At 45.1% G+C, this 14,911-nt stretch overlaps 1 protein-coding gene across 1 annotated transcript in view; it reads right to left on the bottom strand.

Annotated features, from left to right (window-relative positions):
- The window catches only part of sucla2 (succinate-CoA ligase ADP-forming subunit beta), an 81,349-nt gene that overhangs the window by 30,612 nt on the left and 35,826 nt on the right, over nucleotides 1-14,911 (bottom strand). The window contains exon 4 of the mRNA XM_086006471.1: nucleotides 4,870-5,032. Coding sequence (XP_085862597.1) covers nucleotides 4,870-5,032 — 163 coding nt within the window. The remainder of the gene's footprint in view (nucleotides 1-4,869; nucleotides 5,033-14,911) is intronic.

Raw genomic sequence — 14,911 nt, 5'->3', positions numbered from 1 at the left:
TATGCTGAACTTTTAAGGAAAAAAATGTTGATAATCGATTAAGTTTACCAAAGACTTCCTGGTTATTTTTCCTTCTGGAGTGTTCAATTTGTGTTACCATTACTTGGGACAGGATTGAGATGTATTTAAATCCCGATCGTACTATTATAAAATTACACTACTGGCTTTAAACAGACCATGGTTAAAACTGAGTGGGGGCAATTTTCGACTGCGTGCGGTGATCGAGCAGACAACGTGCAGTGGCTGCACCGAGGGGTCAGCATGGGTCCTGTGCAATTTTCACAATCAGCGCTCAGTGTCATGCAATCAGCAAGTAGGAAACACGCTCCCGGAGGCAGGAAATCTTTGGGGACAGATAGAAGTAACACTGTGGAGCAGCAGGCAACTCAAGTGTAGAGCCTACAGCAGCAGCTACATAAGCTTTCAGATCCATTAAGGTGGAGAGCCTACAAGCAAAGCCAAAAAAAGTCTCCAACAGCTCCATCCAGCTTTACTCGACAGCAGCCGAGGATTTCTTTAAGTATCGCTGCCTCCGGACTTGTACCACTCGTACTGGCAGTAGTCAAGCAGGCAGAGATGAAATTGGCATCAGGATCTGAATGACATCACCTGAATCCATTTGCATATACAGATGAGGCATCCGCCTGTTTCTGATGGAAGCTCTGGCCACCAGGGTTCGAGTCTGCTCCTCAAAAATCAGAATGGAAGTCAAAGCAGCAGTTAAGTCGGTGGGACTGCCAGCTGCTCCATTTTGGTTCTGCTACTACCTCATCTTTGGGCATAAACCAGGAGGTAGCAAGGCAGAAACCACCCCTACTAAATTTAAAATGTATCTAGATAGCTCAAAATTATCCCCCTTTCCTCCCTCCCCAACCCCCCAACTCAAGTCCGTGCCCTAACCACAGCGCTCTGTTCCAGTCCCAAGCTACCTCTTCCGTCCAGCCCAAGGTCTCTGCTCCCAGTTTCTCTCTTGTCCACCACTACTCCTTTCCCCTTCAACAAGACCCACCTAGCTTCACATTCCAATACATCTCCCCTCCCCGCCCCACCCACCCTCGAACACAAACCACTAACCGTGCTCATTTGGAAATCACACCTTTTCCTTTATCCCCCTATTCCTCGAACTTCTTCTCACCTTTGAACACTTCACCCTCCACCACATTCCCATTTCTCCTTTAAGATCCTCTCTGACTACCACACCCTTTCAGGTACCTTACTCCCTCTCCAGGAACAGATGTTGGAAGACAGCAACCAACTAGTAAGGAACAAATTAATCATCAATTGAAGAGCTCAATCAGAATTTTTTTAATACTTTATCCCTAAATTCCAGTGCACAAACAGCAACTTTTGCCAGGAAAAATGGCTGTGGCAGTCAGATCTTAATTATACAAGATATAATTATATATTTGCAACATCAAGACCAGAGTTTGGCAACTGTATAACTGTCTATTGTAAAAAGCAAGCTCACCGATTCTCAATAGCTAGCTATTGTCTGAGTTAAGATGTTAGCCTCACCACAACACAACCATCTGTATAACCTTTTTAATGGATTATTTTTTTGATTGTAGTACTCAAAGTTATAAGATTCTTGCAATGTTTCAGAAACACTGGAATACCCTCACATTGCAAGTACAAATTGTACGTTTCCTGTTTAAAGTGCTGTGCTGCTATCTAGTGGTAAGTGATAGAAGTTTTTTTCTACCTACATAAACGCTTTTGCTGTCCCAAGTCTCGATAGTGCCATTCTCCTGGGTGTTGATTGGTAAAGTATTCAACAATCACATTCTACACAAAACAACCCTATTTCATTGATAGTGCTATGAACCAGTGAAGTATGATATATGACAGAGGCCCAACCAATGGAAATGACGCTTTGATATCTAGATTAAATTTTTCCACAGAAATTACAACAAGCTCAAGACCTCCAACACTCTCATCTACCCTGTTCCTCTCCCTGCCTTAACCCTACATCTCAGCTCCAACCTCAACCCAACTAATATCTCCACACACTTTGCTGCTCCCAAACCTAGCTCCCCACTTGCCAGGTTTACCCTAACCAATCTCATTCCATCTCCTTCAACACATCCTATTCCATTCCCCATCTCATTAGCTTGTTAGGTCGCACGCTCATCTTTGTATCAGAAGGTTGTGGGTTCAAGTTCCAATCCAGGCTGGCTAGGGCAGTACTCCAACATTGTTAGAAGTGTTGAATTTCAGTTGAGACATTAAACTGAGGCACTGTCTACCCGTTTAGCTGAACACAAAAGATACCATAGCATTATTCGAGTAAGTGCAGGGGAATTCTCCCAGTGTCCTGGCCAATATTTATCCTTCCATCAAGACCTCCAGAAAGAGATAAACTGGTCATTTGTCTTACCTGTGTTTGTGGAATCTTCTTGTGCATAAACTGGCTGTGGCATTTGCCTAAATAACAACAGTGACGACAATTCAAAAAGCAAATCATTGGCTAGAACAAACGTTGGGACGTTCTGAGAACATGAACAATGCTGTATAAATGCAAATTCTTTCATGTTCCATTCCCCAGTTCTGTACTCTGTTCCTCACCCTACTACTCTGATCCCCTGCATCATGCTCCCTCCCCTCACAAATGTTCCACACTGCAGTCCAAGCCTTGGATTATCCATGACCAATCCCATGGGGATGTAATAGCAGTCAATGAACTCTGGCCAAAAAGCAAAATCTGCAGATTTACAGAAAGCTCCACTAATATAGAAGTAGGATGTTTAAAATCAGACTTACTGCTTCCAGTGCTGGAGTATGCCGCTATTAGTATTTTACAAAAAATAAGAGTGAAACACAATTATCGAAGAAAGTGGGCAGGAAATGCAGTCACAAGTTTGTTTGGGGCCAATGTGGACATGGATATCAATCACAGATACCCACACAGACCCGAAACATAGAAGGAACTGATCCCTTGCCAGTTCATTTCATAATTTAAAAATTTTAAAGATTGAAATCAAATTCAAATTGTACTTTCATATTTACAACAGTACATCGATTGAAGTATGTAATGCAATTACAGAAATATTTGGATCAAATATACATTTCATGAACATGAGTAAATTAATCCAACTTAGACTGTTCGAACCATTGAAATTACAGGACATTTGGCCCATTGTTTGTGTTCTGGCTCATCAACTGGAGCCATCTAATCTAATCCCATTTCCCTGTACTTTCATATGATCTCATTCTCAAATAGTTATACAATCCTCTTTTAAATGCTATTACTGCCTCTGGCTCAATAGCACTCCATATACCAATAACCTTCTGTGTGAAAACATTCCTTTAACTCTTCCCCTTCATTCTTCTAGTGAGAAACCTCAGTCGATGGCCTCGTTACCAATTCACCAACTGGTAGTAATAATCTTTCACAATTTGCCCTCAAACTCTTTCATAATCTTGAAAACCTCTTCGATCTGTCAAGACGTTTTTATTCCAGGACAAGAGCACAATTTTTCAAGCCTTGTTTCATAACACATGAGTTTTGCTTAATGCACTGTGCAAAAGCACAAGCTTTTTTTGACCAGAAGAATGTGCAGGACCGGCAAAGACCACTGCAATGCATCTGAATGGCCCCATTGTCTAGGAAATATCATATACTACACCTTTCACACCCCTCTATCAATTTTTTCTCCAGGTACTTATTCAACTCACTTGAAGTTGTTGATACAATCAGACCTCAGTGCCTTCCTTGGCAATCGATTCCATACATTCACCACCATTTGCGGTAAGTAGGTATAAGCCTAGTGAAAAGACCCCACCCCTGGCTTTCTCTTTGGAAGGAGAAATTTCCCCCCATATTGCACACAAGCTTGCAGTATGTACAAATTATTCGTTTTCCCAACAGGAAAAGGTAACTTCAACCTTGATGTTCCTAAATAAGGGTAGGTGAAGCAGCTTAGGACTGTAGGAATGTGCAGGACCAGCAAGCACATAAAAATGCAGTCACAGCATTGCAAATAGGCTCCTATTCCCATGTCGTATAAAGCCCGATGATCTGAGCTACTGCACCAGTTAGTTAGTTACAGCTTGAAACTAAACTGAAACCAGTGGATGGTTTATAGTACTGGACTAGCAACTCAGAAGTCACTGAGTTCAAATCCCACCATGGCAAGTTAATGATCTCAGGACAACTAGGGATGGGCAATAAATACTGACTTACCAGTGTCACCTACATCCCAAGAACAAATATTTAAGAAAAAGCAGCCACTTAGTACCAAGCTTCCCCCACCCCCAATCTATACTCATGGAACAGGGGGTAGCATTGTGATGTGGAATGAGTACATCATTTGAAGAATGAAGACAGAGAATCAGAGAATGGGAGGTATTATCTTTCTTTATCATTCCACATACCAAAGTATTAGAGATTTAAGAAAGAGGGGCCTGCTTAGAAACCATAACACCAGGACTTCTCTCCCCTCCTTTAAGACACTCCATAAAATCTACCTCTGACCAAGTTTTTGGTCACCTGTCCTAATGTCTCCTTCTTTGGCTCGATGTCAATTTTTTTGTCTAATTATGCTCCTGTGAACGTTTCACGATGTTAAAGGTGATAGGGTAATGGACTTGTATTTTTTAATTCACACTCCGCACATTATAGGTAATCTATACTATAATAATGCCTCTCTATGAAGCAGAAGAAACAAAAGATTTTGAACCTAAAGCTGACTTATGCATATCTCTACCAAATCTCCTACTTTAGGGCTCCCTTATTAGAACATAAGAATGTAATAAAAGATGAACTTCATTTTTGTTTTAAACAATGTCACACAACAAGAATGAACCAAGCACCAAAGCAAGAAATTAAATCACCAGATTTTGCACGTCAGACTTGGCTGTGTTACTCACCTGAAATGTCCTTTCCAGTGTTATTGCAAAGTAATACTCTCTCCTGGGGTATCTTCGCTCACAGATGAACACCTGGTTGCATATCCTTCCTCTCTCACCTGTCTGTTTGGTAAATAACTTCTTTCCAATCATTTTCGAAGAGATATCCCGGGCTTCCTCTGGACTGTAATGGAGATAAGTCATCAACCAACTTGATTTTCATTACAAGACATGCAGAAAGACTTACAATATGAAGACAGCTTCTGAATCACTCAGTATGAATGTGATAAAATCTTTTAAAACTTTAAGATACAGTACTCATGCCTACACCCCTGAAATAAATATTTAGGGGGAGGCGGGGAGGGAACAAAACCCGGAAATCCCGGGGACGCAGAAGTCCTGCCGAATTTAACAGCAGGCCCGCCTCATCATTTTTAAATTCCGTTTACCGCCTGGTAGTTGAACCAACAATCGGGCAGGGGAAAAAACTGCAGGTTGAGGGGGGGTGGGCAGGGGGTTGGACTGGTATTTGGGAAGGAGGGAAAGATCACAGGGCAGAAGGCATAAGATCGCGGGCAAGCAGCCGTGCGCGGCAAGGCCGCAAATCGGCAGAAGGTTTGCTTGAGGGGCTGGGGGGAGCACCCATACTCCTCCTGGCTTACAAACAACTTCACTGTGGGAGTTTGATTTAAATATTTTAATGAAATGTTCCATGTCGCCAAGACGGGACACATACACAGCACACAACCTGCCGCCGTAAAAATGGCAACAGGCAACTACATGGTGGGTTGGGGTCATGTTTCATGATTTTTAACGCCCCCCCGATCGTGGGGGGTTTAGTATCGACCCCAAAGAGTCTGCGAGTTTTGTTACATGATCGTACAAAACAGATCATTATGGGTTCTCGAAGGTACAATTAGTAAACAAATGCCTGCCAGTCACAAATTCATTCCTGGGGCATCTTGCCCAGCAATCTTAAGCCTGGTGATGATTTTTAAAATTCAGCTAATAAAGCTTTCATGAATGCAATGGGCTTTTGGCTGGACTAGCAATGACATTAACAGCAATCAAAAATCACAAACCTCCTGCTGGTCTGTTTCAAACCAGCACGGATACAGACCTATGAAGAGTTTTGGCTGGGAACAGCAGGAGACACAGCAGACCAGTAAAATGGAAAGAAAAAAAATGCAATTTTCTATATTGCGTAAATCCGGTAGCTTTAATGGCCATTTTTTTTTCTTTTTTGAGGTGCCAGTCCACAATGACCAGATTTACTTAATTCAATTTCACAACTTGCCATGGTGAGATTTGTACTTATTAATGGAAGTCTTCCTAATGAGGACTCATTATCTGATGTAAAGTCAGAGATGATCCGGAGGGAGGGCGGGTGGAGGGGTTGGGGGCTGGTACCGAAGTTAAGCCTGAACATTCACATTTTGGAGCGATCATCCTTCAGACAACAATGCATTAAGTCTTACATAATGACGATGGGACAGGATTGACCATTTGATTTTCTCCAACAGAAACACCCATTATATTTAAGCATACAAGACTTATCTAGGATACAGTGCATGAATCTTGGCAGCACATCAACATGTGGCTGCAACTGAATTAATCGACAAAGAGATAGAAACAGAATATATGTGGATTGAGATAAAGCATCAGAAGGGATGGGTCACTACAGGGGTATACTACAGATCACCAAATACTGTAGTGGAGAGAAATATGTAGGCAAATCTATGAAATGAGTAAAAAAAAATGCCAAATCATAATCATGGGGGAGTTCAACTACTCCCAAATAAACTGGCAAGCAGAGTGAGTGAAACAGGAGAAGGGGATGGAGCTTTTACCCTTTGACCCAATATGCAAGATGTCCAACAAAGGAGGAATCACTGCTCGATCTAGTAATGGGAAATGAAATGGAGCAGATTCGAGAGGTCAGCAAGGGAGAACATCTAGGGAGTAGTGATCATGATAAGGTTTAAGATAATGATTGAGAGAGATATAAATAGTACAAAGACAATAGTAATAAACTGGAAAAAAGCCAACTATGAGGGAATGAGGATAGAGCTAAGGGCGGTAAACTGGAGAAAAATATTGACAAAGGTAACATTTAAAAAGGAGATCAATAAAGTTCAGGAGAAATATATTCCACTTGAATACAAGAACAAACTAGCCAAGAATGAGACACCATGAGGATAAAATTGAATGTAAAACTTGCTGCCATGTGCAGTGGTTGACGTGAATAGCATTCACATGTTTAAGGGGAAGCTTGATAAGGGAGAAGGAAATCGAGGGAATTGGGGGCAAGGTGGCAAGAGGTAATTAGAATAGGAGGAGGCTCGTGTATACACCAACGGTTGGGCTGAGATGTAATTCTATGTAATCAAGAAAAACAAAGCTTTTCAAATATGTAAACTTGGAAAAGCAGAACTTGTTAAACAGCACTATGAATTCAAGAAAGGTCTGTTAGGTTTAATTAACCTCTTTCTTGTATTTAAATCCCTTTATGGCCTCGCCAGTCCCCATCACTGTAACCTCCTCCGGCCCTACAACCCCACCCAGCCTCTGGCCTCTTGTGCATACCCGCTCTCCCTTCACCCCACCATTGGTCATGCCTCGGCCAGCTAGGCCTACATTCTAGAATCGTCTCCCTAAACCCCTTCCTACCTTTCTCACCTCCTTAAAACCAACCACCTTGTCCAAGTTTTAGGTCATTCCTTCTAATATCACTTCCTTTGGCCTGGCACCCATTTTCCCCTTACCTCTGGGAAGCACTTTATAACATTTTTCTGCATTAAAGGCAGTATTTAAATGCAAGTTGTTGTAACTACTAGCATTTTCAAAGACATTGGTGACAAGGCAAATGCAGTTCATATATATTTGGGTTTTAAGAAAGCTTTCACATTTGTGATTAACAGGGTGGCTAGTAATCACAGAATAGGACGTTATGGCAATAGTTAGAAAACTAGATTAGAGGGTTAACCATAAAGGGAACATTTTTAGGCTGGAAAAGGGTGAACTAAGTGTAAAGTCTGTGGTTTGTATTGTAAATAATACACAGACTCCAAGATTAACAAACAAAACAGGTCTTTACTATTCAGAGGTTCAGGCGATTCTGCCCTAGTTAACGTATCACAACCCTTATATACTGGTGTGGTCACTATCGGTATTACAGTATACATGAGCCAACAAATAGTGCCACACCTAAAGTAGTGCTCTTAAAGGCGAACGGTTACATTCTATAGTTCCCTTAAAGGTAAACGGGTACATACACTACAATCCTCCCTTTTTAGCTTTTTACTTACAGAATCCCGTTAAACATACAATCTTCAACTTTATATAAACAGTTTGCAGATATACTCTCGATGGAGTCAACGTCATATAACAATTTACAGATATACTCTCAGTGGAAACAGTTTACAGGTTCAGTCTCTGTGGGAACAGTTCATAAATTCAGTCTCTGGTATTAATTCGTCCCAGACAGCATCTTTTTGGTGTAGCCGGTTCACATGGTAAACGTGACTCCTCCATAGCCTTTTTAACAGCTTGTACTTTCGTCCTGTTGAACCAGCAGTGCGGACTTATACAACCCATTGGCTGTCTCGATAATGTCCCCGGATTTTTTTTACAAATTTAGCACCTTTCGTAGTGTTCGGACTGAGGTAGTAGAAGTAATAATATTTTAAACAGTTATTATCACCGGCTTCTTCTTTTTCTTTTCTGCCTTTTTGAAACTCTCGAAGCTCCTTTCTCGGCGGCCAGCTGTAGCGCCACCAACTCTCTATGTTCCTTAGACCTTAAGTGCTTCATCCGCATTTCAGCACTTTGGGAGTTTTCAATCACACTTTGGGCAGACCACCTCCTCGTAATATTCAGTGTCACTCAACAGGTCATGGTCACATTCGGGGTCATCCTGAGTTAGTCCATCGAGAGGCCCTTCTACTTCTTCCTTACCCAACTGGACGCTAGCCGACTGCTGTTCCTTCTCTATCTCTCTTTCTTTAAAAGACTTCCTCATGCGTTCATATTCATTCCACTCCTCCAGGGTTGTCTGCCATTCCTTCACTACTGACCTCAATACCTCCCCTTCCATCGAGGATTGAGTTATCAGGTGATTTAATCCTTCTATCGCAGCTGTTTCCACATCCAGACATCTCTCCTGAAGAGACTTCTTCATGTGTTCAGCTTCCTCCAGCTTTTTCTGCTCCAAACCCCTCTCCTTTGACGATTTAAGCTCATGTTCAGGGCCCATTCTTACGATCTCTGTGTTTCTTACAGTTCCCTTTTCTTCCACTGAATTGATTCCCAGTTGAATCTGTTCTTCAAGTCGTTGGACCTCGGCCATTGCCGCTTCATATTTATTTTGTGTTTCCTTTAATAATTTAACGAGTTCTTGGACATCCTGCATTCCCTGTTCTGTTATGTCTTCCACCACTAATTTTTCCTCTATGGATTGAATCCCTAACGATGAGTCAGCCTTGGCCTGGAGCTCATCAAACATCTCCTGCAGTCTTTGTAATTCTTGCTCCTGTTCAGACTTTTGTTGTTCATATGCTTCCAGTAAAACTAGCTTTTCGGAGGTTGCCAAGTTAACCCCTTCCAGGATTGTAGTCTGAGCCTGTTCATACTGTTCTTTCAACTCGTTACACTCTGCTTGCAACAAGTCGTAGAGATGAACTGGAATACCATCCTGACTTCCTGAAGATTCCTCTTCCTTTGGATCGTTCTGTGCATATTCTAGTTCCTGAACAGCCTCAGGGAGATGTGATTGGTACTTGGCCACGATGGCTCTATGGTCGCTCTCTGCTTGAGCTAGCTGTCTCTGTTGTCTTTCCAGGGTCTCCCATTCGGTGTCCCAGAACTTTTTCATCTTTTCCATCTCTTGTACGAGACGGGCACTCAACTGTTCTAATTGTCGTTGTACTTTGACATAAGTTTGGGACCGAGCTCGGTGTTCTTCCGTCGTGGATGAATCCTTAGCTTGAGCAGGCTCAGAATTCTCTGTCAACCTGGGGTTCTGCTCTACAGCTTGATTTTGCTTGGTAACATGGGCCTGCCTGCCTGTCTTCGTTTCCTTTCCCCTCATCAGCAATTCCCTTTTTGCCTTGTCTTCCATGTTTACATTGGTCGTCACGTCATCCATTTCAGAATCTGAGCTGATAGCTTGCACCGAGTCCTCCTTCCCTATGGCTTTTAGGTAGTGCCATTCTATGTTTATTTTCTGCATCCACTCCCGCCCTAGGAATGGTGGTCCTCCCTCAGGTAATACGTACAGATTCATTCGTGGGTGTTCTTTGCCCCTATCTCTCACTTTGACTCGTATTTTTCCCATGGGGTATACATTATGCCCCGTGTATGTCTGTAATACGAATTTAGTATTTCTTAAGGGTATGTGAGAGAATAGCCGGTGGTAGTCCTTTTGGTTGATGACTGATACAGCTGATCCCGTGTCCAGCTCCATTCGTACTTGGACTCCAGCTATTTTTAGTGTGACCCAGATCGTCTGTAGATCAGTTACTTTACCCACATTGTGGATTCTCAGACTATCCAGCTCCTGGCTGTTTGGGTCAGAGTCTGAATTTTGTTCGTCTGAACTCTTTTCAGCCACCTGATGCACCTTGTTGTACTTTTCTTGTGGTGGTGGCTTCCTTTGCTTGTTGGTCTTCTTTCCGGACCTGCATACCTTCGCGATGTGACCCAGTTTGCCACATTTCCTGCACTCTTGGTTCTTAAACCAGCACTGATTCTGGTCGTGCGTTGTCTTTCCACAACGGTAGCATTTGGAAGTGCTTGCAGTAATTTGGTCCACCCCGAGTGCCGCCGCCTTTAGCTGCATTTCCGCCGTTCCTTTCGCTGCAGCTTCGTGCGATGAAGCTATGAGGACAGCCCTGTCCAGTGTGAGGTCGTTTTCTTCCAGAAGTCGCTTCTGCGTTCCTTCTTTGGCCAAGCCGCATACGAACTTGTCCCGCAGCGCCTCTGTCAAATTCCCTCCAAACTGGCAGTATTTCGCTAGCTTACGCAGTTCGACTAAGTATTCCGCATTGCTTTCATCTTTCCTCTGGGTTCTTGCGTAAAATTTAAATCGTTCAGCCAGCATCAACGGTGTGGGGTTCAAGTGATCCTTCAGCACTGCTACGATCTCTTCGAAGGTCTGGTCCACTGGTTTAACTGGTGCTATTAGATGTTTCAAGAGCCCGTATGTTTTTGCTCCCATCGAATTTAACAAAGTTATTGCCTTGTCGTCATCCTCAATTTCGTTGGCTTTGCAATATATTTCTATGCGTTCCACATACGTGGCCCAGTCCTCTATCTCAACATCAAAATCATTAATATTTCCTCGCTTAGGCATCTTCTTCTCTTCTTGAGAACACAAGTATTTCTTTACTTATTATTGTTTTTCTAAGATGGCGGTTTCCCGCTTCCGTCTTCTTCCCCGGCGGTTTTCCCGCGAAAAATGGCGGCTTTCCCGCGCTTCTCGGCTCTCCCCGCCCACTTTAATGGCGGTTTTCCCCGCGCTCTTCTGTTCTCCCCGCCCACGGCAATGGCGGTTTCCCGCTTCTTCCCCTGGCGGGAGGGGTACACTTTCCCCCGCGGGCGACGGCCGCTGGCTACCGGTCCCCAGCCTGTGCGTCGGCTTCAGCGCTCTCCGCTGGCTTTCAGACCCCCAGCCCGCGCGTCGGCTTCAGCGCTCTCCGCTAGTTTTCAGATCCCCAGCCCGCGCGTCGGCTTCAGCGCTCTCCGCTGGCTTTCAGATCCCCAGCCCGCGCGTCGGCTTCAGCGCTCTCCTTCCCGCGGCAGGCAACCGGCTCCGGGTACCCCCGATGACGGCGGACAGTTACAGCCTCTGAACTGGCTCTCGGCCAATTCCCGATTTCTCGGCTCTGTCTCACCCGGCCTGCTCCCGGTCTCAGCGCCTCTGGACCCGACTTTGTCTGGCTCCTTTCCCCCCTCGACCGTGGTCGAGTGTACCGCCCTTATCCTCTGGTTTTACTCCTTCCTTATTTTCTTTTACTGTTCCCTTACTCACAGTCCGTGGCAGCCTTGCCTCTCTTGTCGATCGGCTCGCTCCTCACTGTGGCAGAAGGGACCGTCAGTGCCTGTTGCAGATGGAAGTTTTCAATGCCAAAATCTTCCTCTTTGCTATCGCTGCAGCCTCGAGTTTTCACCCAGCAGAACGACGAGGGCGGGTGCCTCACTTCGACGCTCCTTAGTTGCTTAGGAACTACTGTTGCCGCAGGGTACGATCGGCCTCGTCGCCATTGTAAAGTCTGTGGTTTGTATTGTAAATAATACACAGACTCCAAGATTAACAAACAAAACAGGTCTTTACTATTCAGAGGTTCAGGCGATTCTGCCCTAGTTAACGTATCACAACCCTTATATACTGGTGTGGTCACTATCGGTATTACAGTATACATGAGCCAACAAATAGTGCCACACCTAAAGTAGTGCTCTTAAAGGCGAACGGTTACATTCTATAGTTCCCTTAAAGGTAAACGGGTACATACACTACACTAAGGTACGTCAAGGTTCAACTTTGTGATTCTTGTCTAAATCATTAATGAGAAATTAAAAATAACAAGAGCATTGTAGACAAGGGGTTGGATTTTGTCATTGGGGGCAGGCTGGATCCGTGTCAGGTGGTCGGCGTGTCAGGACCCCGCCTCCGATGTGAGGCGGGACAAAAGTGCAATTTTGCCCTAATTGGGCACTTGATTTCCAGCGTGTGGGAACCCCTGGCCCAATGAGTCTTTTGATGCTGAAACTCGCCTCCGATGGCGTCATCTATGCAGCTGGATTTAAGGCCTGCAAGCAGCCTTGGTTCTTTTTCAGCCTTATAAGTTTATCATCATACATCTGAGGGATTCCTACTGCAACTATGTCCAGCACCAGACCAAAGTGTGCACCCTGATTCGATGAGGCCTCCCTCAAAGCTCTGGTGGAGGGAGCAAGAGCAAATAAGGAAATGCTCTTTCCTTCTTCAGGGAGGAAAAAGCCTCCACAACAGACCAAAGCTGTGTGGCTGCAAGTGGCACAGGAGGTGAATGCGATTTCAATGTGCAGCAGAACCTGGCTGCAGTGCAGAAAGAGGTTTCATGACCTTCTCTGCACATGAAAAGTGAGTATTCCATCCCGATGATCCTCAATCTGATCCCCATCGCCTCTCATCACCAGCACTCTGGCTTTGTCAACCTTCTCCTCCACATCCCACTTCACCCTTACATCCCCCCTCTCTATGTTCACATTCACTTAACTATTCGACTATGCAGCTCTCTCACTCCCTATCACTGTGATGCTATGAAACTGACAACACACAGGAAGGGTCCTTGGTCTTGGCACCTCAGTCCATCTGTGTGTCCTTCTAAGCATCTATGCTATGGATTCTCTACACTCTCTCCTTCATTCTCATTCAAACTCCACTTGTCTCACTCATTGCAAGAGAGCCCACAATAAGAGGGAGAGGGCGACCCGCAATAGCCCAGCTCACTGCAGAGGTGGCGGCCCTGGAGATCGTGGGAGTGGAGGACGATCAGACGGGCGCATCACAGCAAGCTGGTGACAGAATAGTTTTTCATCTCTCTCATTGACATTGCATGCGTGACTGATATGGATTATGATGCTTCAATGTGCATGCAACGTTTATCTCACATGTCCAACTCTTTCCTTTACTCCCCCACAGGACCATTGACAGCACCCCTCCCCACTGTCCAGAAGGAACAGCCTGAGCCAGAAGACTCCTCAGAGGAAGTTGCAACCTCTGAGGGCGCAGCGTCAACAGAATTATGCGCACCCAGCGCCACTGCAGACACTCATACCTCAGTGGAACCTTCGTGAGATAGCGTAGTCACCTGGTGTATCACAGCTCACAAGTGAGCATCAGCAAATGGTGGAGACGGACAGCAGTGGAGAGCCCTTGTCGGAGGGCGCAGGACTCTCCCAGCTCGGCTCCGCTGCATGTTGACCCTGTGCCTCCGGATCCATCCAGAAGGAGAGCGGTGCTGGAACTCCAGGAACAGGTGCGGGAGTCTCTGGCAGATTTTGTCTCCAGGGTCGCTGCGAGTGTGGAGCGAATGGAGGAGTCCATCGCTAACATGAGCGGAGCCTTTGTGGAGGTATTGGCGCATGAACGCATCACCACGGAAAGGATGGCAACCTCCGTGGAAAGGATAGCTACGGCCATGGAGGAATTTAGTAGCCAGAGTCTCGAAAACATAGTAATTGTTCAGAATAGACAGACATCTCTTGAGGAGTGATGGTCAGCTATTGAGCAGAGAAACCAGACCTTCATGGAAGTCCTCTGGAGTAGGATTTCCAGTGCAGAAACGGAACCTCATGGCCCCCCTGAAGTGCAGCAAGGTGCTGTCAAGCCACTTGCTAGCTCTGAAGTGGGGCTGACCCATGAGAGGGATGTTGGTGGCAGAGAACAAGGAAGTGGGGGCTCCTCTCCAAGCGTTCACACGACCATGCCACTGCAGAGCCCTCGGTCAGAGCCCCACCAGAGTCCTCACCCAACTGAGATGGGTGTCTCAGCCCCTGCACAGCCGCAGGAGCAGCAGACTGTTGTTGAGCCCTCACAGGCTCACAAACCAGAGGACGCCCGCCAAAGGTGTCAAGACAGGAGCAGCAAGAAAGTGAGCAAAAGGCCTCCATATCTGCTGAACCCACAGGGGAAGCACCACGTAGGAGCACGCGTAAGAGGAAGATAAAGCACAAGTAGTCACAAGGGTAGTCACTTGGGTGTTCTGTTGTGTTTATTTTTGGAAAGCCATCCGTGAATTGTGATGATAAAAAAATTTGATGGCAAACTGTTGAAGTTGTGGCCTGTCTCATTTCACAAATGGGACTTCGACATTGAGGGCTTAGGGCGGCTTGCAATTGTCAGTATGGTGGTCAGAGTGATAGGAATCCGCAGGTTTTGGTCCATTGTCGATGCTCTGGTAAGAAGCTGCGAGGCAAAAGTGTTTGATTGGGCAGGCTAAGCAAATCTGGCCAAGATGAGTGCATCCCTTGCATCCCGGGCAGCAATGTGCTCGCGTGCTGCGCCTCCGCAAGCTGTTCA

This window comes from Somniosus microcephalus, chromosome 14 (genome assembly GCF_052327205.1).
Source record: "Somniosus microcephalus isolate GS21.2 chromosome 14, FLI_Smic_1.0, whole genome shotgun sequence".
NCBI lineage: Eukaryota > Metazoa > Chordata > Chondrichthyes > Squaliformes > Somniosidae > Somniosus > Somniosus microcephalus.
Note: the sequence above shows the minus strand (reverse complement) of the source record. Positions and strands in the feature narration are given on the sequence as shown.